Genomic DNA, 25,264 nt, shown 5'->3' with positions numbered 1-25,264 from the left:
TGGGTACAAAGGAAACTGATCAATTGAATGAGTCCACACAAAGAAATATTCTTAACGGAGTTTTATAATGAAACAGAACAATTTATTAGTGCACTGCAAGAATTTTTCATGTTGACGCATGGTAATGTTATCTTTAATGACGTACAGGCGATACTTTCAAACAATTGATTTTACCATGGACCTACTAGTAGATGTTTTTACCAAGGATGAATCACTATATCGATACCTCCTTGACATTACCCACGTTCAAAAGACATGTAACTGGTAGGACACGGGTATCTCAGACATGCCTGATGTGGAAAGGGGGAACATTTCATGAAACTGCTCCACGTATCCATTGATATTACCGACTATAATTTGTGATAAGCCACTGAAATCTTTACAACTGATTGGCTCATATCATTTTTTATTTTGTTTTATGAAATGCTGCACAGGGCAGAGCATCACGCAGGCAGCTGTGAACCCCAATGCTGGCAACGGTTAATCAATATTTCTATTTGTTTCCTTTCTTTTTTGCAATTTGATTTGCGTCACGATGTTCAGAATTTTTACCGGTTTAAAACAAAAAAGTTTAATGCGAAGACAAATAACATCTTCGTAGACATGACATAACAATAGTAGAAGAGTCATGTGTTTTGCATCCAATGGGAGCAAAAGAATGGATATGGCACTGGGCATGCTTGGAAAAAAAACCACGATATCTACAACATACCATTTTCATTATATGAATTAATATTCAAGACTTAACAAAAATAGCATTACTAGTGTACTAGAAACATTTTTGTCTACCAATGGAATGTCGCATGAACAATAAATAATAATAAAAGAATCTCAATGTGTACGCATTATAGAGTGCATTTATCATGATGGAGTTTATCGATAATCCAACTTTTTCATCAAATACATCTCTGTCTACCAAGGGAATGTCGCACGTAATATAGAATAGTAATGAATAATGTAAATGATAAATCTACAGTGCGTTTATTAAGCTTCTACCATGTCTGCACAAAAGTAGAGTATATTTGAATGATGATGCTTATTAATAATCAAAACTGTTTATTAAGATTGAGTTATTTTCATTTAAAAATATACTTATCCCGTATATTAGTATGCCTAAATTAATTGGTATAATAGTGAATGAATAATGACTACGTTAATTAAAAGAGAAATTATCTCTGCAACTGAAATTTATCTACAAGAGTTTAATGTGAAATGCTAAAATATATGGCACTATACTACGATATAATGTTCATAGTTAATTTCAACAATTGGAAATTGTGAAGGTTAATATAGAAACTGATGACTTCATCTTTTTTGTAGAATATATACAAAAAAAGTTAATACAGGATTAAACTAATGCAATTCATCATAGATTACTTACTTATTTCTAAATTGCAATAAAAGATATGACAAGTAACGCTCATCCGTGTAGTATCATAGCAATGCAGTATCAATATTTGTAATGGGGTTGATATATTCACAGTATCACCATAATATCATCTTGATTTCATCGATACAGTTCACAACGGTAAATCTTCTAGGTTATCAGTTTCATTCGAAAGCAACAATTACACTAATAAACATATTTATTTATAATTATATCAACATTTATATTTCACAACTTGATTTCGTTTTGAAGCAATTTTGTTCATTAAGAAACGTATGGTAAAAGATATCGTTTTGTTTTGGTAGAAGAAACACCAAAGTCATCATACAACATGACTCTAAGTCTTAATTTAGAAACGCCGTAGTAAGGGTAACATAATCCGTTATTAATTTACATTGCATATTATGTTTTAATTCAAAATTTGATATCAAAATTATTATATATATATATATTATTAAATAAAAACATCGATGATATATTTAAAAAAAATCAGTAGCAGAGTAGAAACAAGTTTGAAATTCGTCTGTTAATAAGACAATATATTTTTGGTGTTTAATATGTACATGTTTAAACATGTGCAACAACAAAATACATATTTATACTCTGCATGATTCACCTTACGCTCAATTGAAGACGATCAATCGATGGATTTACGTACAGAAAGCATGTGTTAAATAAATGACAGCAATGCCATAATATTTGTTTTCTTCTTATCAGGAAAAGCGTAGAAAACATATTTGTCACTTGAAAATATACGATTAATACAGATTGTTCTTCATCATTAATTTTAATAAACTTACATGGCATTCATGTGATTCTTACGTGTAAAAGGTGTGTAAAAGTGTTGTCATGTTTTTAATCAGACATATACTACATGTAGTTCTTAAATTTAAAATATGTAGCATCAAAATTGGGGATGGGTTTATTAATCAAATTTGCATATTGTGTACTAGATGAAGGAATCGAATCAAACAAAATGATGGAAAATACTGAATTGCTTATTTGAATATGATAAAACTTTGCCACCAATACAAATTGAACTTTAAGGTTTTTTATATGTCTCTTTTGGAGCATTAAACATATTAAATGTATATCTAGCCCTATTACAAAACAAAATCATCTCATTTCTATTGTTTTAGGCAAAGTTTATTTTCAACCTTAACTCGAGTTCCTACTTTCATTTAGAGGAAATCTTAGGTGATTGACAATTTCTCCTTATTTCGTGCGAAAGAACAAAATGTCCCCAGTCTCATGAGTCGCAAATTCCTATCATTTATCATGTATTGGCATACACAACTTCTTCTGTATCCGGTAGGTCATCTTCCATGGAAGACACACCAAGAGAAGTTGACGGCATCTGCATAGGTTTCATATCCATATAAATGTGAGTCGTAGTCTCATCTCCATCTCCTTCTCCCGAGTGAAGATGGTTGATGGACTGTCGGTCATCAGGCTCACTCTCAAGTACCATACCGTCGGTATTCATATAATAGTGGGTTTTCGCCCAGCGTCGTACGACGCTATCTACGACGTAGAACGATCTCTTTGTTCGTGCGTCCGTCGCGCTCAACTCTCGCTTGTAAGCAGTTTCGCAAATCGCTGAACGCGGCCGGATCGACCGGCTGGCATGGTTGGCATGTAATGTTGACACGCCAACATGTGCATTGTATATGTTCCTACTATGTGCACACAACTGGCAGTGCCATGTGTCTTGCAGTCGCGTCGTCGACCGAGCCATGCAACGGCTTTTCAATCATATTTCAATAATCATACTCGTTTAAACTTCTACTGTAACATTTTGAAATTATACTTAGCTTGATTTTAGTATAATTGAAATGGTACTCACCGAAAAACTCGCATTCGAGTCCATGTTTTGAAGCTTTCAGCTATCAGTGTAGTCAGAGTAGAGTACAACATGTGCATGCACGCGATGGGCGAATGTGTTTACATCGATCGGCTCAGCTTGCTCGCTCTACAAGCGATCTGATTGGCTGTTGACGGCTGTTGACAAATCCTACGTTCTAATGCGGACGCCCGCTAATTTGCGGAAGAACCGTCCGTGATTTGAGCTCAAGAACGCTCGGGCCTCTGTTTCCATGAAAGTTGGCGATTTTTGCACACGTACGTTCTACGTCGTACGACGCTGGGCGAAAACCCACTATTGACTTTCAGAACCCTATGGAGAAGAACTAGGGCTTACGTAGTCATGGTTTGGCCTGTGTCCGTCTTTACTGTCTGCATCCATATATGCGGTATTAGAAACATTGGGAGTTTCATAGTCATGGTCTCCCCTGCCTTCGGAGGTCGCTTCGGCGGTTGATGTAGGATTGGTGGGCTTTAGGTCCATGTAGTAGCTTGTACCTTGCCCTGAGGAGTGCGATGGCCGGCCCTTTGCGAGTTCAGTATAGATTTCTTGTCCCTCCTTTGATAACAAAATGGATGGGTTGTTTTTTTTTTAACAGATCGAGATTATCTCAAAGCAATTGTTTAGTTACCCCAATGTTCACTTAGACCATGCATATTTTATGGGGTGGTAGTTGTCATCTCATTTACTACGACTCTAATATAGAGGCATTTTCACCCCCTCCCCACAAAAACAATACATATATTATGAAGAGGGTCCTGTGCACGAAGTGTGTTGCAGCGCGTCATGGCTTAAAAGAATCCAGGCATGAACGCTATACCATGTCTTGCCTTTTTGCCTTAATATGTCTTTCTTCACAGTTTAAGTTATCAAATCTTTTTCTATTGTACTCAACCATCTCGTATAATCCATTACCTCCTCTTTTGTTATTTTTTGTAATTTATTGTTATCCTTCTGTTCTGTACTTGTTGTTACTCTTTATTTACATTGTTGTTATTATGATTTTATTAGTATGGTTTTGTTTGTTTCAATACATAAAGGCCTGATAAAGGCCCTACTGGCCGAAAGCTAGCATTAAATGAGATACCTTTGAAAGCTACGTCTAGCGTCCATGTCTGTATTATTTTATGTACTGTATGTTGTGAAATGACGATAATGAGATTATATGATTATGCACTTCTATTGATAAAATAAAATAGTTTGGTAAATCAAGTTTGTCAGGAGCATTGCAGCATCTTGAAAAAGGCTAATGAATTGTGAACACAATAATAAATTACCACAAAATAAAAAAAAAGGCAAAAAAAAAGTATGAGCACTTGACGTAAGTATCCGCATGCTCTAAAAAGGGTATTTTAAAAAAACAAACCAATGGGAATACACAGATGATGGTAACAATTTCATCACTCCCGAGTAATATTCTATTACAGACTATGCTCTCTTTGCATTCTCATTTATATGTATTCTATTCAATGTATGGGCATTAGAAATGTGCAAACCATGTTATATCGGGAACGTAAAAAAGATTCTTAATACTTAACAGACATCTTATTTGGAATGTTTGTATAAAGATGTAAAGGACCTAATCGAAAAAGCGATAAATTGCTAAGATATCCATTGTGCCGATAACTATTTTGTCATATTTTGCCTTTCTAAACTATCAGAATGGATTTTTAAAGATACTAAATCAGTTTTAAAAACATAATATGAAACAAGGGGGAAAATACTAATATCAATACACAGTTTACACATAGGTATACAAGTACATTAATATTATTATACTTAACTAAACGTTGAACCATTTTCATATTAATTTTTAATTTCCATTTTCGATATATTTTTTTAAGTAGAAAAAAAATACCTTATAATGAAGGCATTATTCACTATTACGTTTAAAACAAATAATAGTATTATACTTAACTAATAGTTGAACCATTATCATATTAATTTTTGAATAATTTCCATTCTCTATATTTTTCTTTTACCTAGAAAAAATACCTAATTATAAATACATTATTCAGTGTTATGTAAAAACAAAATAATCAAGGAGATAATAATGAACATACCATACTGTCTTGATGTTGAGTTGCATTTCGGTTGGCTGTAATGGAATGCATAAAAATCCAGGACATGAAATCGTCAGTGCAATAACCAAATAATCAAACAATTTAAACAAATACTTATTACTTGTCAGATACATCTTTTATTCACCTGAATCTTGAATCTCGACTGCATTTATAACTCTGACGAACAGTTTGTAATCCAAAATTACCACACAACTAACATATTTCATTGATGTTAAGACTTTTACCTGTTCCTTTCAAAAAAAAAAAAAAATAAGGATGATATACATGTATATGAAGAAATTTGTGTTCGAGGGTAAAAACTTAAAATATAGAAATTTAGAAGAAAAATAGTGTCCTAAATTGTCTAAATATAATGTACAACTCCCGGAACAAGGGGGGGGGGCTATGTATTCAGAGAGCACATACATCCAATACATTAAAACATATCCATGCACGCATTATTATCGTTTTGAGAGAAAAAAAAAGAAAAACACCCCTTTCAATTTATTATCAAACACGTCGTTCATGTCGGTTATTAATTAAGAATGGCTGTTGTCTTTATTATCTATGTATTGAAAGGTGGTTGTTCTTACTTATTTAATTACATGAAAGTTTCGTTACGTCATGGATTTGTGGACATCAACATCCCGACAGATGTTGGAATCACAAAAAAGAAAAAATACAACAACATACAAACAAACTGATATTGAGTGTTAAATCAAATAGTGAAATGAATGACAAGTTTTGAAAAAAATATTGTTACTATAAATGGAGATTGGGGATAATAAGTACTGGAATATTGGATATGGACATATTTATTTGTTAATACTTTCGTGTTGAATATTGGTAGGGTTAAATCATTTACTCTGAAACATACCGTTTTTCCGTTTGGTACAGCACATCAATCCATAAAAGTACATCAGACCAAGTGAGATTAATATGATGACACCGATTGAAGCAATCACACCAATAGCAATTATCATGTAAGGAGTTCCTCGGTTATTTGATGGAACTTTCTGACCAGGTTGATCTAGGATGAGAGGGTAAAACCCCGACCAATGAGATATTAATTGTGAATACATCATCACGTTATAACCATTTCAAGAATCAATGTAATATCACTGTGCATGATGGCCCCATATTTCATAAGCTTGAAATTTATTAAAATGATAGGAACAGTTATTGCTTAATTGTTTAAGAGAGCAAATTAATTGTAGCGTTTATGTATCAAGTCCTACTTATGAGCCGAACACAATTTATCCCACGCATAGTGTCGCCATAAAAATTCAAACTACAAACGGTTACCTTTTATATCGGCTGGTTCACTACACAACCCTCTCCCATAGGTCACCACAACTACGTCATCTTCCGGGTCAATGATGATCTCTGTCTCGTTGCCAATGCACTTTGATTCATTCACAAGAGGACAACTCTCTTGTGAGGTCTTCAAAACAAAGCAGACTTCCTCCGACTTATTTTCTTTCGATATTTTAAGTACTTTTCCCTCCTTGACTCGAGTAACGCTTACGCCTGTAAAATTAAAATGAATGAAAAGGTATAATAGTAATATTGTACCTCGCAAAAACACCCGAACACTATCAAATTACTGCATAAATGTAAACATGACTTTGAGAGATAAAATATTGATTTATAATTGCGCTTTATTCAGAAAACCGAATAAAACAAGCAGAAATGTTAGCAACATTTACCAAGAATAAATGAATAAGATCCAACTCTTGATACAAATATCACTGAGTTGTAATGTTAATGGGTTTTTACTAAAAGAGGGAACAAACGTTTTTGTCTATTTCTCCCAAACGGTAAGAAAGAAATATTCACCGAAAATCTAAAGTCACACTTTTCACTGCAATGAATGTATTACGATTCATGACTTTGTTTAATATCTTGTCTTTTCGTTACCGTTTTTTCTCTCCTTGTGAAATCATGAACATTTATTTTTATTAAGAAGTAAGAGAATCATCAATTATTATAGAAATGCCCAAATTATTACAACTGCCAAAGGCATTGTTTTATCATCTACTTTAATGTACCATTATTATTATCCAAATGTTTCAAATATTAAAATACACTCATTTGGTAATTAGTTTCTTCATACAGACTAGCAATATCTTCCAAGTTATTTATTCTGGATGGATTTGCAAGATCCACGTACCATGTGGTAATAATGGCCATCTTTGCCAATACATGTACGCATAGAAAGTGAATGTTTTAATGGGAGAAGGAAAAAGTAGAGCGAAAATATGTAATTAATATAAGGCCTCTTTCTTACCATAGTTCTCTGGTTGAAGTGCTGTATGCCCAACACGGAAGCACATTCGAGAAAAAGAAACAGAAATATGATTCATTGACATTTCATAAGTGGTCCTTTATCTCGAGCAAGAAAGTGTGGTTTGTGATGTTTCGATTTCAATGCAAGCAAATATGAAAATATCAAGTGGATAAGCATTTTCATAAACTGAAACTATGTCTTGATCACGATCATTAATTCAATTCAATTCAATTCATTTCAATTCATTTATTTAATACTTTCATTAAAAACAAACATATATAAAGACATAATAACATAGACAATTTATAATAGAAATAATTATGACATTAATAGTAAGCAAAACGATACAAAGAAAAACAAGAATGAAAAATTACTTTACTCGGATAGAAATGAAAGTATAAGGAGTGGCAGAAAGGCTGAGCCTTATATAAAAGCCAAGCTCCAAACATGATTATAAACCAAAGTTTACATAACCGATTTAAACAAAAGATAAAATTTAAAGGTACGTGCATACATGCAATCATCAACACCTATTTACAAAAAAAAAAAAATGGACAGACACGCACAAACACACCCACACACACACACGCACATATACACCACACACACATCTTATTGAGTAAAATCATAGCACCTGTGAATAGTTTTGAAGTAAATAAAATTTCATTTTCCTTTTGAAACTATTTAATGATGGGCTTAATTTTATATCTAATGGTATGCTATTCCAGATTTTGGGACCTCTGAAAAAAATATTATTTTGAGAAACTGATGTTCTTACTAAGGGAATGTGAAAATTTTCTGCATACCTGGTTAGATATTCATGAATATCTTTATTCAACTGAAAATATTGTAAAAGAGAACTTGGTAAGATTTGTTTGTAACATAAATACATAAAAATTGCACTATGATAAATATATAAATCAGGCATTCTCAGAGTTTTCAGGCTATGAAAGAGAGGCATGGTATGGGCAAGATATTGGCTATGTGTAACAATTCTTACTATTTTCTTCTGCAACAATAGAAGTCTATTTGTATTCTGCAAACTGGAACATGCCCATATGATAACACAATAATATAAATGTGGTAAAATTAAAGTGTTATATAGAGTCATTAGGGTTTCTTTAGAAAGAAATTTCAAACTATAAAATACACCAACACGTTTAGATATTTTGTTGCAGATGACACCAGTGTGTTCCTTCCATGTAAGTTTATTGTCAATTAAGACACCTAGAAAACTTGTTTGTGTGACCTGATCAATAAATGAGTCTTTTACTTTAATTCTTATTTGAGTAGTATCAATTTGATTCTTTGTAAATACCATAAAATTTGTTTTCTTTATATTAAGTGAAAGTTTATTATCTTCTAGCCATTTGACAATTTTATTGAATTCAGAATGAAATGTATATTGAAGAACTGTAATGTCTTGGTGAGACATAAACACACTAGTGTCATCTGCAAATAATATCAATTCTAATGTTTTCGAAATGTTACAGATATCATTTAGATATAAAATAAATAATAATGGCCCTAAAATTGAACCTTGGGGCACTCCACATCTTACAATCTCTTTCTGAGATTCATGTTCATCTAATACTACGTATTGCTTTCGATTATCTAAATAACTCTTAAACCAATCCATTACAACACCTCGAAAACCATATTTTTCCATTTTTTTCAACAAAATTATGTGATCAAGAGAATCAAATGCCTTACTAAGGTCTAAAAATAATCCAATCATGATTTCTTTATTATCAAAGGCATTTGATACTTTATGAATAAATTCAGAAATGGCAGAAGATTGGAGTGTCCTGCTCGAAAACCAAATTGTTTGGGAGTAATAATATTGCATTTATCCAGAAAATTATATACACGCGTGTACACACATTTTTCTATAAAAAAAAGAATTTTAAAAGGGAGGACAGATATAGGCATATAGTTTGACAATTCATCTTTTGATCCATTTTAATAAATTGGAATGACTTTCGCAATTTTAAGTTTATCTGGAACCGTGCCAGTACTCAAAGACAAATTAATTATATCACATAATGGATAACATAATATATGAATAACAGTCTTCACCAATGTACTGCAAACACCATCAAAACCAGGGCTCTTGCCACTTTTAAACTTTGAAACAATATCAACTTCTTTAGATGTACATGGAGTAAAATTGAATTATTTTTCATTACATTTACATATTGCACATTTACATATTGCATAAAATCACCACTGTTTTTAAACGAGGAAGACAATGTTTGGCCTATATTTACAAAAAATGAATTAAAAGTATCGCATATTGCACCTTTCCCTTTAACTGTAACATCATTGCAAACAACAGAGTTTGGTAGTACCTTATTTTTTACACCCCTACCCAGCAACGTGTTGATAATTTTCCATGTGTTTTTCATGTCACCAGCAGCATTTTCAAATTTGCATTTAAAATATTCTTTCTTTGCCTTCCTAATTTCATTTGACACTTTATTTCTAAAATGCTTGTATTTTTCCATAGTTCTCTGAAGTATTACATTTTAAATATTTTCTATATGAATGACATTTTTTATTACAGAGTTTGCGTAATGACTTGTTAAACCAAGGCTTGTTTTTTAATTTTCTTTTTACTATATGTCTAACAGGAAAGCATGAGTTGTATATATCTAAGAACTTCTGCAAAAAAATATTATAAGCTATATTTGGATCTTGACTTCTAACATGCCAGGAGACACTGCTAATTTTCTGCTCAAAAAGTTGTGTATTTTCTGAATTAATAATACGTTTATTGGAACTATTCTCATTTTTAAGAAGCAGTTCTTAATTTGATATGGAAAACACTGGAAAATGATCACTGATATCACAAAGGATAACACCAGAAAATATTTCTTGCAAGTCATTTGTAAAAATGTTGTCTAATAAGGATGCTGAATGAGTGGTTACCCGAGTTGGAGTATAAATCAATGGATATATATTATGAGACATGCATACATCAAGAAATTCGTTTACTCTTTGGCAAGATGTGACTTCTAATAAATTTAGATTGAAATCTCCCATTAAATATAATTATTTATTCTCCCTATTTACAACATCTAAAATCTTCTCAAAAGATTTCATAAAGCATTGCACTGATTGATTTGGCGGACGGTATATTACTCCAACTACAATGTTTCTCCTAAAATTTATAATCTCTACAAAAATAGACTCAAAGTATTCATTATTTATATCTAAATCATTTCTACATTTAAAATCTAGATCATTTCTAATGTAAAATGCAACTCCACCACCTCTTTTTTCCTCTCGTCCATTTGCTAAAAAAGAATAGTTATCAATATTATAAAAAGAATCTACCTCTTTGAGCCAGGTTTCTGTTATACCTAACAATGAGAATTGCACATCCAAAGTAGCTATGAAAGAAACAAAATTATCAAAATTCTTTCTCATGCTCCTGCAATTACAATGTAAGACAGAAAAAATATAGTTACTATTTTTATTCAACTTTATACTGTATTCGTTGAATTCATCAGAGGTAAAAAAAGACTGATCGGGCCCAAAATTACACATATGTTCATTTTCATTACTTTCAGGTGATAATTAAACTTTGAATACAAGTTAACATGATAAATTGCACATGGTGAAAAAAAATGTCAGGACTATGTTCATGCATTGTTTAATTTCAAACCTTATATTCTACACTAGATACTCTAACTTATTCTGGAAGCCTTGTGTAAAGAAGAAGTTACCATTCTGATTACAGTATCTTAAGATAAGAAACATCCTTAAAGAATGAAAGTCATTAAACAAATCAATACATTCTTGCGATGTTTTCCACTGTAACAGCAAATATATACATGTATATGTTATCTCGAATTGAAGAGGAAGATCTTTTTTGTGTGTGTGTGTTCATTGATAAAATGTTTATAATCTTTGCTTTGGTAGAGAAGATGTTAACATTTTGTTTTGTTATGATTTCATTTCACTCTCATTGCTTATACAAACTTACGAGCTGTTGAAGCCACTATTGTCACCGTGCTGCTATTCCCTGCGCTGTTCTCTGCCCACAGTGTCAACCGGTACCAGGTGAAAGGATTCAGTCCATTAAGTCTGAAAGATGACTTTGTCAAGTTGGTGACAACACCACACTCGTCCTCCTTTGGCTTTGTGTCGTTGGTACAGTATTCCAGATTGAACGTCTGTTGAAACCCACCATCGAACCCTGGTTGCCAGGCAATGAAGAGAGTTGAAGATGTCGTCTGGTTTTGGTCGACGATGAGCCGAGAAGGTGGATCTGGGATGGCTGTATGGATTTACAAAGACTTGATGTTAACGGTTGTGGGACAATAAGACAATAGTGTAAAGCAATCATTAACTACGCCTGGAAAGTACAACCATATCACATTTCGGCTACAAAGGATACATTCCTCTAGGGCATATGGGGGAAGAGAGAATCATTAATGAAAATGCGCATCGGTCTGATATCAATAGATTTACCAGAATATAAGAGGACCATAGTCTCGCTATCGTTCCCAATCGTCGTCTCAGCAAAGCATGTATAGTTGCCATTGTCTTCTGACGAAATATTAGAAATGATCAGAACACTCGTAGTCAAGGTCTTTTCTTGTGATGGACTTTGGTGGATCTGATGACGGGTGCTGTTGTTGAGTACTGTGCCATCCCATTGCCAGGAGATCGAGGCTGTTGGTCTACTATCTGATCTACACGTGAGGATGGCATTCACGCTCTTACGATCATTGAATAATCGATAGAGACTTTTGCAAGGGCCCTTTTACTAGGGACGCCAACAGACCGCTCACTACTGAACCTATATAAGTCCAACACGTCCCACTCTTGTTTTTTAAGTCATACTTGACTTTTTATACTTATATGGCCTACCAGGTTCTGTTCGATAGCATGCCAAAGCGAAAATTATTGCGATCGTACATACTGCTTATATTGACCCAGTAGGCCTAAACAAAGTGGATAATTGCATCGATTAATTGTGTTTAATCATCCTTTTGATTAATCTGTTGGTACTGTATATCAAAACACAAAAGGCTATGTTAGAAAAAAACGAACCCGTAATTCAGCGAAAGCTTTTGCTATCATAGTCATAAATTTTCTTAATGTGATGTACATCAATGAACAGATATGCGTCACAGCTTTCATCTATAAAGCCCACATCGATGTTCATAATGTACTCATGACTGAGAGAGAATAAAGGAGATTGGTGCTACCAAATTTCAATTCGCATGAGGAAATTGGAATTTGATCCATTCAAAAAACAAAGTTTTTAACTTGAAATATTGAATTTTCTTCTTTCATTAGGGACCTTGTGTGTAAAATGTGATTGAAGAATAGTCGAAAAAAATGAATAAAAACATGCTTGATTTCTACGTATTCAACGGATCGATTGACTGGCCGATTTGTCGAATGATATTAACATCAACTGTTTGTTGACTGATTGGCAAAAGCGTTCTTTCTCTTCCGTTGTATTGGTTTTCTATCTCATTTTCTATTTTTTTTTCCCATTCATTGCATATACCTTTCCTTCTTTGCCAATTGTCGGTCTCTTCTTTTTTCCTTCTCTTATATTCCTCTTATTTTTTTGTTTTCTTTAGCTTTCATCATTGCACAATTTGTTTCCTTTTTACAATTTCCACATAATACCAACGACAAAGTATTGCAATCAATCTTGCAGTTTGTAATATCTTTGTCAGGTGACAAAATGTGTGCGAATTAGGACTACATTCAAACTATATTTAAAACGAAATTATAATTTTACATTATCATTATCCACAATTCTACCTTCTCAAAAGACGATAAAAGCGAGCCATAGTAGAATATGATTCCCCAATTGAAGTTTGTAATATAAATCGAACTGGTTCTTAAGTGATGACGGCAAATATCCAATCCAAAATCTGATTATGCAAAGGTACTGCCGAGTTCATTTCTCTTATCCCAATGAAGAATACTGTATATTGTGGATAGTACTTTCAGAATCAAGAAACTTATCATTTAGGAAAAAATCGCTTTGAGCAGAATTGCGTATTTTTTCAAGAGGTTTCGACACTTCCATGTTTTAGTTTCTATAAGAAAAAACAATTTCTATGGCATTACAAGCACGCCGGTCGAATACGAATACACGCAGGCCCACACAATTAAACACACTTACACTTCATGACTGCGGGGACGATAATACCCCCTCTAAAAATTGGGTGACTTATACTTTTTACTGAGTAAGTAGGTAAACTGATAAAAAATGAAACAAACGAACTAAATGAAAATAAATTAACTAAAATACTTATTAGCAAATATTTTATAAAGATGGAAAAAGACTTTGCGCACAGAATGTCTTCCAAACTTTTGTCCCAAAATCTGATGATGAATAATAATAAAATAAGAAAAACACATCATCTCCGAAGTCAATCAAAATACAGTTCTAGGTAGGAATATCGACTTAACCAGCTTAAAAGGCAGACACCTTTTTATTTATCTATGAATGGTTATGGCTATCTTTGCAGTGCATGTCCATTATTTCTAACAGAAAAACACGATATCAACTAAGAGCTTGAAGACAAAATTATTGAAAATAATGTTTCATTTTAATAAACGGTAGGTGTTTCAAGGTTCACACTTCTTCTCTAGTCTAATATCATAAATACAGTCACTGGTATTTATACATTTTGGAAATGAGAAAATGTAAACATTAATCCAATGGACATCCAATGCCCATTTTCTAATAAAAATCAAGTTTGTTTAGGCCTAACTTGTTAGATCTAATTTTAGAGTCCAGTCCAGGTCCAGGACCCAAGGCTAAGCCCAAGGGCAAGGGCAAGGCAGATCGAGAATGCATGTTGAGCCATGATCAGGTGCAGATTCTGATCTAATTGGAGATGAGATAAACATGACTAAGCTAGATCTAACGTTAGAACTAAATTATGTCAGACTACTGTTGGAGGTGGTCCTGATCTTTTTGTTGTCGAACCAGGTCCAGGACCAAATCTAACTAATGTTTTGCTAACACTGACTTACGTTGTCGGTAGCAAGATTTTACGCTAGATTTTTCTAACTTTTAGACTTTAGCCTAGATCTATATTTAATACGTTAAAAAGTTAGACCTAAATAGATCTTGGCCTAGGCCTAAATCTAGATCAACTTACTCAATTTTATCATCCAGAAGCAGACATCACCACAAATCTTTGACGTTAGACCAAATCCAAAACTAAAAATTTTACAAGCTAAGCTTCACACTCATTCAATCTCTATAGAAAACTGTTAATTCTTTGGCTCCACTCACCATTACATATCCAGAAATTGTTAAATAAATCCCCAAAATTTCAGAAATGACGGTTATTCCTATCTACACAAATGACTGAAGAAGGCATAACGTTAGATCTAACTCGTAGTAGGCTCCTTGACCTTGTCGTCGTCGGACTCACTTAAATTCCGCGGTCCGGTTCGAAGAGTGTTGATCAATTGCAAACGATCGCTACTTTAGTCCCACATTATGTTATTTCCGTGTAAGTGATAACATCTAATCCACAAGAGGGCGCCATACACGTAGAAAAATATATTCATGGAATGGCTGGTCAATATATTCCATAGAGATGTATACACATAGAGATGTACATCTCTATGTGTATACATCTCTATGATATATTCATCGAAGATGGACCGGCTGGGAAAATAAAAAAGAAAAATAAATAAATAAAGAGATTAAGAGGGAGAAAAAGGGTAAATTATCAATCCATGCGCTAACGAATGCCAATTCATTAATGAAAAGGTGTTTTATTTGGATAAATCTCTCTCTTAACTAACTGATATCCCATATACAATTCAAAGAGCTTTATTATTTTGGAAATACATACCCTGAACATTAAGATGAACTGAGCATGGACGTACATTTCTTAGTTTTTTCTGGATGTGACGTGATGCATTTCCATTACATATCCAGAAATTGTTAAATAAATCCCCAAAATTTCAGAAATGACGGTTATTCCTATCTACACAAATAACTGAAGAAGGCATAACGTTAGACCTAACTCGTAGTAGGCTCCTTGTCGTCGTCGGACTCACTTAAATTCCGCGGTCCGGTACGTTCGAAGAGTGTTGATCGATTGCAAACGATCGCTACTTTAGTCCCACATTTCTTTATTTAAACCTGCAAACAAACTGAAGCTTAAGCTTATATTTTAAACACACACACACTACATAGGAAAGGTTATTGATTCATAACGGTTTTTTTAAGACGACAGATTATAACTGATTGGAATTTTGTTGTTGTTGTTTTTTTTTCAAACTGGGTTAATGTTGAAAAATAATGAATAGAAAACCTTCATCTAAAGTTTATTTGATCATAATACTACGTGTATAATGGAAATAAAGGATGAGAGGAATGGGAAAAAAATGCCATTGATGACTATTTCGATTTTTGATACTTTTATGAAATATTGACTCATGATTTTTAGAAAAAGAAAAAGGTAATAGGAAGTACATGTAGAAAATGAAGGAGGGAAATGAAGAAAAACTCATTCCCAAAATTTGTGGGGGTCTTTTCCGCTCATCATGTCACACCTGAGACGAGAGACGACACTTTCGTGTAAAATATGAAATATATTAATTCTGTTACACATTATCTAGTTTGATGGAATATGATTTATGTTATTTATGTTGGCAATCAAACTGCATGTAAATTATCAGCAATTAAAGACAGATTAGTGTAATTCTAATACTACATTCGTTGATATAACAAAAGAAACTAGGTCACTTATAGATTGTAGTTGATAAGAGGTTGCGGGTGATTTGCATATCTTGTTATTTATTGAAGAAGCGCCTCTGATACAGCAATAACCTATTTGTAGGTTAATGCCATGTAGTTTGATATCAATGACCTCATCACATTTACATGTTTCAAATGAAGCGTATATATGGACACACCCAGTTCAAAAGAATGAATTCTATAGGCCATAGGAAAAATAGATGATACAACTTAAGAGGAATCTTAATTGCTCTTTTTAATTGCAGCGAATAGTCATTGATATCAAACTGCATGGTATTTATCAGCAATTAAAGACAGATTTGTGTAATTCTAATACTACATTCGTTGATAAATAACAAAAGAAACTAGGTCAGTTATAGATTGTAGTTGATAAGAGGTTGCGGCTGATTTGCATATCTTGTTATATATTGAAGAAGCGCCTCTGATACAGCTATTTAGTTATTGGTGACCAGAGAGCAAAGTGGAAAAGATATTTTTAATTTCTCCTGAGAACATTTGGTGGTCTTTTAATATTTTACTGCAATTTTTCCCCTGATATGGTCGATGTTAGATTACCAAAATATTACCGAGAAATGTTATGTATTTGGTCTGATATGAATATTTTTATCAAAAAAGATACAAATGGTAAAAGAAATGAAATTTTCTTTAATAATAAGTGTATTTTGAAGAAAGGAAAAACGTTTTTTTATGAAAATCTGTTCCTCAAAAATATTTTTAAATTTCATCACATTACAGATGTTAAGGGGGCACTTAAAGGTAAATTGTGACATTGGTTTTTTTCAAAACTTTCTTTTAGATTTCACTCTTCGCTTTTCACAATACTCATAAACAAGTTCTGAGTCCATACAATGTATTGCATTGGTCAGAAAGAACTGAAAGAACTCAAAAAATATATAAAGAAGAGAAATTTTGCCATGTGAGCTTTCTTTTGATGCATTATTTAGAATTGACATCAAAAATAAAGAGCGCCATCTTGAGACCAAATGACGTCAATACCTCCTCATGAATATTCATATCCATCGCCTCTGCGCTAGTCTCACGTGCCGATCTGTATACCGGTATACAACCAAGGAACCTTTTGAAATGACCATCATAATAATTGTGATGTTATGCACGTTGTTTTTCAAAATCGCGGAGAATAGGTCATTCATTTTTTCTCGTCTAGCACTCGTTTTCAGCACTCAAATATTCAGCACGTTTCGGTTTCCTTGTAAAAGTTAACCCTTCAAGTGCTGATTTTGGCACTTCAAGTGTAGAATCTCACTCAGCACCGAACATTTAGCACCTCAGTTATTTGTGTGTATTTCTCATTTAAACAAATTTTGTTAATTCATTTATTCCTTATTATCTATTCAGTTTAAAGTGAAACATATCAAATTCAACTAGTTTGCAATGTTTGCGAGACATTATAAGCCACAGGCCTTAAAAATGATGACTCTCCCAGTATGCAAGTCAAACCGACATCTATTATGTAATAAAGATTACACAAAGTATTTAGAAATATTTAAATATTTTTAATTTGTTGTTCGATTATTAGAAAATGGGGGGAAATAAGCTTACACAGATAAAGGGAATCGAATACCGCACTTCCCGAGCCATATTCTGATACAGCGGTGCATTTATAAACAGAATAATACTTGGAGAGTGGGTTTTGAATCACAAGTACACTGGACGTTAGTGTTGCGTTTTCCGATATTGTATCGATGAATCTGTAGTTATTGGTGTCCTTGGACACTACAGTTTCGTTGCAAAGCCAAACGAAGGTAGTGACAAGAGGATTAGCGTCCACTTTACATATCAACACGAGCTCAGTAGTCCCACTTGCTTTGCTCGATGTACGACGTCGGACAGTAATTGACACAACGGGAGCATCTAGATCAAAGAGACAAAATGCAATTTGCTAGTAATGAATATAAAATAAAAGAAGCATACGGATCAAACGAAAAGGACAGAAATCGATAGAGATTTTTTTTTTCTTAGAAAGAGGCAAGACGGAAAACAAAACGTTGTCTAATTACTTTGTCTCGTGGTGACGTTTATAGTTTTATTTACAATTTTTAAAACAACTACTAAACATGCGAGCAGGAAGAGCAGAGAAAAAAATACTTTAAAAGCCAATGGGTCAACTAGGAAAATATGATTAAGGTCGATTGTATTAAAAAAAAAGTTTCCTATCCATCCGACCAGCCAAGCAGTCTTATCGAAGCTATATGATTACCAGAATCAGAACTTACACGTTACGTTCAGAACCAAGCTTTGATTCACCGAACGAGCTTTGAGTGTTGTAGGTTGAAGTGCCCGGCAGAGAAGTTGTTTCCCATTGTCAAATCTCGTCGGTATTAGAGTAAGCGTGCTTTCAGCATCATATCGACCAGCTGTATTTTCACTTGTGTTTAAAGATGAATCCTCTGTAAGATTTGTTGATCCAATGTACCAATGAATTAACGGTGCGGGGTATCCATTAACAGCATTGCAGGATATATTTATTTCTATGTCGTCGTACAGATCCCCAAGGAAAGTCATTTTGATGCCTCCTGGCGGGCCTTTGAACGAAACGTAAACAACGATAAACATGCCTTTAAATAAGTTCGTGTTCAATATGAACCCACTTAATGTATTTTGTAAGTAATAGAAGGGGTCGAAAACACATCTTGCAAACGTTCATTTTCTTTATGTGAAATCCTCAATGCCAGCGATGACGACGTGGCCCTTTTTAGCAATGAAAATTGTATGAAATCCTAAACAATACTATTTAGAATATTTTTTCAGCATGCAAATGATCATGGTTAACATCGGATAACACCTAAAAGGGGAAAATATTTCATCAACATTGTGTATGAATAAGGAATGCAGTTTCAAAAATTGCAAACCTAAAGGGGTGAAGAAGAACTCACCGTTAACGATTACTTCGGCATACACCAATCCCACTACAGATTCTTCAAGCGATGCGAAGCATTTAATGTACTGTCCATGATGCACAATATTTAAGTGTAAGATTACAGTCCCTTCGGTGTCAAACAGAGCATCGTCCAAAATGCTTCTTTCGCTTGAGATATTTGGAAGAATTCTTTCGCCGAGACCATTGCCACTTTCTAACTGAAAGGATAGTTCAGTCGCTGGGAATGACCCAATACTTTTACAAGTGATTGAAGTCGGTGAATCTTCTTGAACGTATATGAGTCTTGACTGGGACTGGCTACCTCCAGTTGAAAAGAGCAGCACACTCATAGGAAGAACTTCAAAGGAAAAGGGAAAGAGCGAGGGATAAAGAGAGATAAAGACAGGGGAAAAGGGAAGGAATGACATTAAAAATTGTAATGAATATCATTAAAAGATGCTAAATGGCATGAAGAATTTGATGAATTTTAAAAGAGACACGCCGTTTGCTTACATTTTTGGGTATACGTAGAATATTATCATCGGGTGATAAATAAATATATTTGCAAGAAAAAGTAATCGATTGGTCTAAGAGTAATATTGCTCAATGTACAGAGGTTTGTGTAAAATGGATGATGACAAGCTGGTAAATGAGGCAGCCATCGGTATACATAACCTAGAGACAGATATATTTATACAAAATACCTACCATGTACATTCATATTTACTGTGCATTGAAGGTTTTCTGATAGTTCTTGATGTGATGCGATGCAGCTAAGAATCTTTCCGTGGTTATCCCTTGAGGGTGTTATTGTCACGGCTTTCTGAGAGATGTAAAAGCCCTCTTGAATATAATCAGACTGATCATAATGAACAACTGCCATATCATCAGGTAAACGCCATTCCAATACTGCAGTGGACCTTGCTCCATATGCTTCACATATGATCTTTTGTTGTTGGTCAGCTATTACGGTTAGAGAGATGTTGCTTGAGTAGTAAATGTTGCCCTCTCCATCAATGACATAGAGCAAAGTGGGTGGAGCTTGCGATGAAAAACACAATACATTCAAGTATTAGAGGCATCATTCCTCATTTGTCTAAATCATTTTACGTGAAAGCATACATTTCTTAGATATAGAATTATGAAATTAGATGCCCTAGTAGAATATTCGGAGTTCCGTTAAAGTCAGGCGCGTAGCCAGGGGGGGGGCGGTGGGGGCGGTCGCCCCCCCCCAAAACGTCCCCAAAAATAAAAAAAGAAGGGAAAAAAGAGAGGAGAAAAGGAAAAGGGAAGGGAGGAAAGGGAAGAAAGGTAGCTTTGTGTTTTTTTTTTCTTTTTATTCTTTTTTTTTTCTCAAAAGAGAATTAAACTCCTTCACTCTTGCTCTAAATATGAGTTTTGCTTCCGCGCTGCGCGCGGTTAAATGACAATATTGACGTTCTCCTTTGTTTCCCCCACCCTTTCTCTAACCCTGTTTTTCCACCTCAGCTATATGTGTTTCTTGCCAGTTAAAGTTCAAATGTATACATTAGGGCATGGAATTAGAGTAAAGTTATACCGAATTATATGAAGTTATCTTTTTTTGATTGATCGCGCAACTTCTGGCCGGGTCGGTTCCGGGCGGGTAAAATCTTTATATCAATTTCTGCCGTCACCTCCATAAAGTCAACTTCTCCCGCTTTTCAGCTCATTACTAAACAACCATAATTTTGGGGCAAACGGTTTCCTGATTTAAAAAGGGGAAGGTATAAAATTCGTGTCGTATATACTAAATAAAAAAGTACAATATTTTTTATCAAATTCTATTAAACTTCATGTCATTTCCTTGCACATTCATATCCTGTCATGTTTTGCGCCCTCAGTTTGAAATTTTGAATGACACCTAAGTTTCTTTATAATTCAAAATGAAGCGCTTCAGGACTAGTCAAAGAAATTAGGCATCCTTTTTTATATAATTTCAATAAATCACAGAAGTTTCAACTTTTTGAGCATTATTTTCTTTGTAATGAAGTTCAATAATCTTAGAAAATCAATTGAATTAGAGCCGATGGGGTAATAGACATAGGCCTATCTGCATTTGATGAAACGTCCGCCCTTTGAAATTTCAGAGTTTCATTGCTCTGCGCGGGGAGGAATATCTTCCACCTGGTATATACACTTCTTCTCCTCTGTTTTGCGAGTTAAAGATATGCACTGTCGCTAAACTGTTTGTAATCAAATCTGATCTTTCCAAGGGAAGTATTCAATATATTTTTGAGAATACCCGTTTCTCGGGACCCTTTTCATGGCAAAAAAATTGATAAAACGCTTTAGCTTCCGCGCTTTGCGCGGGGTTATTATTATTTTTATTTCCTCCATTACCTTTTTTGTGCGTTCACAATCACTTTTGAAAGCAAGGTTCATGAAAACAAGGTTCAAAAATCACAATATAGTCAACTGAATTGGAGCTGATATAGGTACTAGAGACAAGAGAGACGGCTCCTTTTCATTTTAATTTATGAAACACCAAAAGCTCCGCGCTTCGCGCGGGAGGGGGAAACTCCCCCTCCCTGCACCCACCCCTTAGGGAGCGCGCTTCGCGCGCTCTGTAAGTGTTGGCACGCTTCGCGTGCATTTACCGCCCCCTCCAAAATGAAATTGTGGCTACGCGGTTGGTTAAAGTAACTATCATCCCTCATGTGGCCTACGAATAATTTAGGGGCCATATTCACGCATCGATGCTAACCCATGCATACTCATATGAACAGTGCTTATTTGCTTCGTACAAACTATTTTCATGAAGGAAATTACAATACACATCATACTTACAGCTTTGTGAGATGATAATTCCAAGGCAAAGACTGAGAACTACTTGCATTGAAATGGACGTCATCATTCAGCATGTTCAGTGATCATAGGCAATGCGAAGACGTTCTGTATATTCCGACAGACAGAAGATTGAGTAGAAGAAATAACCAGTTGTCTCACGATGTAGCAAACGTGAGCAAAAACGCTGCTGCGCACGGGTTATATAGCGTCGGGAGCTATTGTCTGGCTCCACTCGGGCGTGAGCCGCGCTGTGATTGGCCGAAGCCGCTGCACAGTGGGCCAGAATGAACCCAAAGTGCGCCAAAACCCATTATTCACACATTTGTACGATTGAATTTGGTAGAAAGGGGTAATTTCACCCGTAGAATTCAATAAAAGTATTTTCAAATATTGATGACGTCGTTAAAATGCTGTTTTCTGATTGGCTGTTAACATTTGAGAAGAAATTACATGTTTCTAATTCTACAATAAGTTTCAAATTTTCAGAAACTATTTTTAGAGAAATTTCAGCAATAATTAAGCATATTAGCAAACAGCAAACACACAAGAAAAGTCTGTGCTCGGGGTACAATAATTCAATTGGTGACTTGAGTATCGCTTAAAGAGGGCGCCCTACCATGAATCCGGAATTGTAAAATTCAAAGTGAAATTGTAAAAAAAAAGTATTTTCATTCCCTGGGTACAATGATTAACCACACCTACATGAATTAAAATGGATTGATACCAGAAGTGGACAGTGAAATCTTTAAAATAATGATTCCAGTGATAAATAATAGAGGCCGGGTCCTCTGCAGGTTAATCAGTACAAGGCCCTACAAGGCCTATCTATTTCACCAAGAACGGCGTATACAAAGTTATTCCGAATCAGAGTCTCTCTTCTATCTCACCAACTATTATGTCTTTGGTGAGAGGATCTTTTAGCATACTTTGAACATCAGGGGGAAGAGGCTGTGATTGTTGTACTCTTAAAAACTTGCTACTAATCACAATGTCACCTGTTACCATTAGTCTGTGGAATACATATAAACCAAACAATCCTTGAAATGATAATATACACTTCCTTCTTGATCGATAGTAACAATTATAGCAAATTTAGAATGAGCCAATAGATAAAACGTGAAGGACATATTGGAAACACTTTTTATTTTAATGGCATCCAATCGTGGAATGCTCTTCCTGATAAAATAAAAGCCGTTAAATTTTTTTGTCAATTTAAGAGTGCATTAAAAAATCACCTAAAACTGGAAGCTGCCCGAGAACAGCATTACCAGTAAAATAACACATTTTGTACAGTTGGTTTCTAGTATTGTAGATAATGTATACATTAGGGTATGTTAAAATATAATCTTGTTTCACATATTAGGAAGATTATTGTTTGCTTCAGATGTTTGCAAATTATATGACTGATGGATATGTTTGTATGTATTTTTTTCCCCCAATATTCCAGTACTTGTCGTAGTTTATATTTTTTTGTTACAATATGTTAATGTTTTATACTAACTATAGGACCCCATTGGAAATAAGCCTTTCGGCTTTCATGGGCTATTCTGTCAAGGTATTTCCTCAATTTCATTGTAATCTCCTGTGATATTCTTGACGAATACGAATAAAATCAATCAATCAATCAATCAATCAAACGAATTCATACGTGTATGTGAAGTTACAAACCCTTTTGGGGGCGATAAATACTAATAATAATAATGATTGCGAGACAAATGAATACCCTCTAGCGATTATTTCATTCCGCAATAATGAACCTATTTAGTATTAATGATAATGCAACTTATACATGTAATAGAGCCCACGTATATCCCATCTCTGTCCTATACACATTTTCATATTTTGTCAGAAAACTGCGTGAGACCTATCACATCCCTAGTCATGTGTGTTATAGTGATATACAGTAGTCCCTAACTTGGTTTATGAACAACAAAACTAATATATAATCTTACCCGGGAATCTTACCTTAAAGGGGAATCCAACCCAAATGAAAACGTGTTTTTATAAGGAAAAGAAAAATCAGACAAGTTGATAGGTGAAAGTTTGAACAATATTGGACAAACAACAAGAAAGTTATGAATTTTCAAAAGTTGTAAATATTGGTAATCACTATACCCATGGACACTTCAAATTGGCCGCATATATGATGTCATAGTGATGTAAGGCAAGGACTACTCTTCCATGTACTCCAATACATATTATGGCTAAAATGTCATTTTCCCAAAAGTTTTATTTCAAATTATAATTTTCTTTCATGAGGACATAAAACAATATACTACCTGGGTTATATTTAGATTACTGCCCCAGGGGAATGGGTACTTAGGAGAAAACCACAAATCCCTGATAATAAAGTACATGGCCTATGGGAAAGTTGTCCTTGCCCCTTGTCATAATTTACTTACCCAGTTGCCAATTTGAAATCTACATAGTATTAGTGATCTCAATTTTAAAGCAGCTATAACTTTCTTATTGCTTGTCCGATTTCTTTCAAACTTTCACCATTCTGTTTAATTTATTTTTCTCCTTCCCAACACAACATTCTATGGCCAAGGCTGGATTCCCCTTTAAGAATTAATCTTCTCAGGATGTCAGATATGGAACACGGGATGGAACAGTTTGGCATCAAAATGAAGTTGTGTTACATGTATTATTATATAGTTAGTGCAGGGAAGTGTTATAACACTTCCCTGGTTAGTGGAATCGGAAATGAAAGCTTGCCTTTACGTATGTTTAACGAAAATATTTTAAAGGCAGACACCAGTCACAAGAGCCAAACACTTGAGCCAGACATCCCCCCCCCCCCCTCTCTCTCTCTCTCTCTCCACGCACGCGACGGGGAGTTTGTTTAATGTCACCCGCAACGTTCGGCACGCGCATAATGGGACGCTAACTTGGAACGATTTTTGTGATAAATACGGCGAACATGTGGTTGGAAAATTGGTTATATCTCCAGAAAATGCACGTATATGCAGCTAAATTTGGTATCAGTGTAAAGCATGAACTATAACAAAGACCGTCATGGTATTTACAGCGCAGCAATCGGCAGGAATTTGTAAAAGAAATGCTCATGAAAAAAAAAATTGCTAAAACCCCCCATTGTCAAATGGTTTCGTCCAAAATTGCCTCTGATGGGATTATTATTTTATCTTGAAAATCTCTGATCACTTAAAACAATCATTCATCAATGAGCACCGTGAATAAGAAATA

General features: G+C 34.3%; 1 protein-coding gene across 1 annotated transcript; it reads right to left on the bottom strand.

Annotated features, from left to right (window-relative positions):
* Positions 1-66: 66 nt before the first annotated feature.
* LOC129279590 (nephrin-like) lies at positions 67-22,224 on the bottom strand. Its single transcript, XM_064111528.1, has 11 exons — positions 22,058-22,224; positions 19,958-20,290; positions 19,266-19,607; positions 18,606-18,914; positions 17,932-18,243; positions 11,596-11,889; positions 7,605-7,625; positions 6,620-6,844; positions 6,192-6,344; positions 5,315-5,349; positions 67-3,809 (listed from the first exon to the last, which is right to left on the bottom strand). The coding sequence occupies exons 1-11, from the start codon at positions 22,122-22,124 to the stop codon at positions 3,564-3,566; spliced, it is 2,337 nt and encodes a 778-aa protein (XP_063967598.1). The 5' UTR covers positions 22,125-22,224; the 3' UTR covers positions 67-3,563.
* Between the last annotated feature and the right edge of the window lie 3,040 nt (positions 22,225-25,264).

The sequence above is a fragment of the Lytechinus pictus genome, chromosome 16, assembly GCF_037042905.1.
Source record: "Lytechinus pictus isolate F3 Inbred chromosome 16, Lp3.0, whole genome shotgun sequence".
Classification (NCBI taxonomy): Eukaryota; Metazoa; Echinodermata; class Echinoidea; order Temnopleuroida; family Toxopneustidae; genus Lytechinus; species Lytechinus pictus.
Note: the sequence above shows the minus strand (reverse complement) of the source record. Positions and strands in the feature narration are given on the sequence as shown.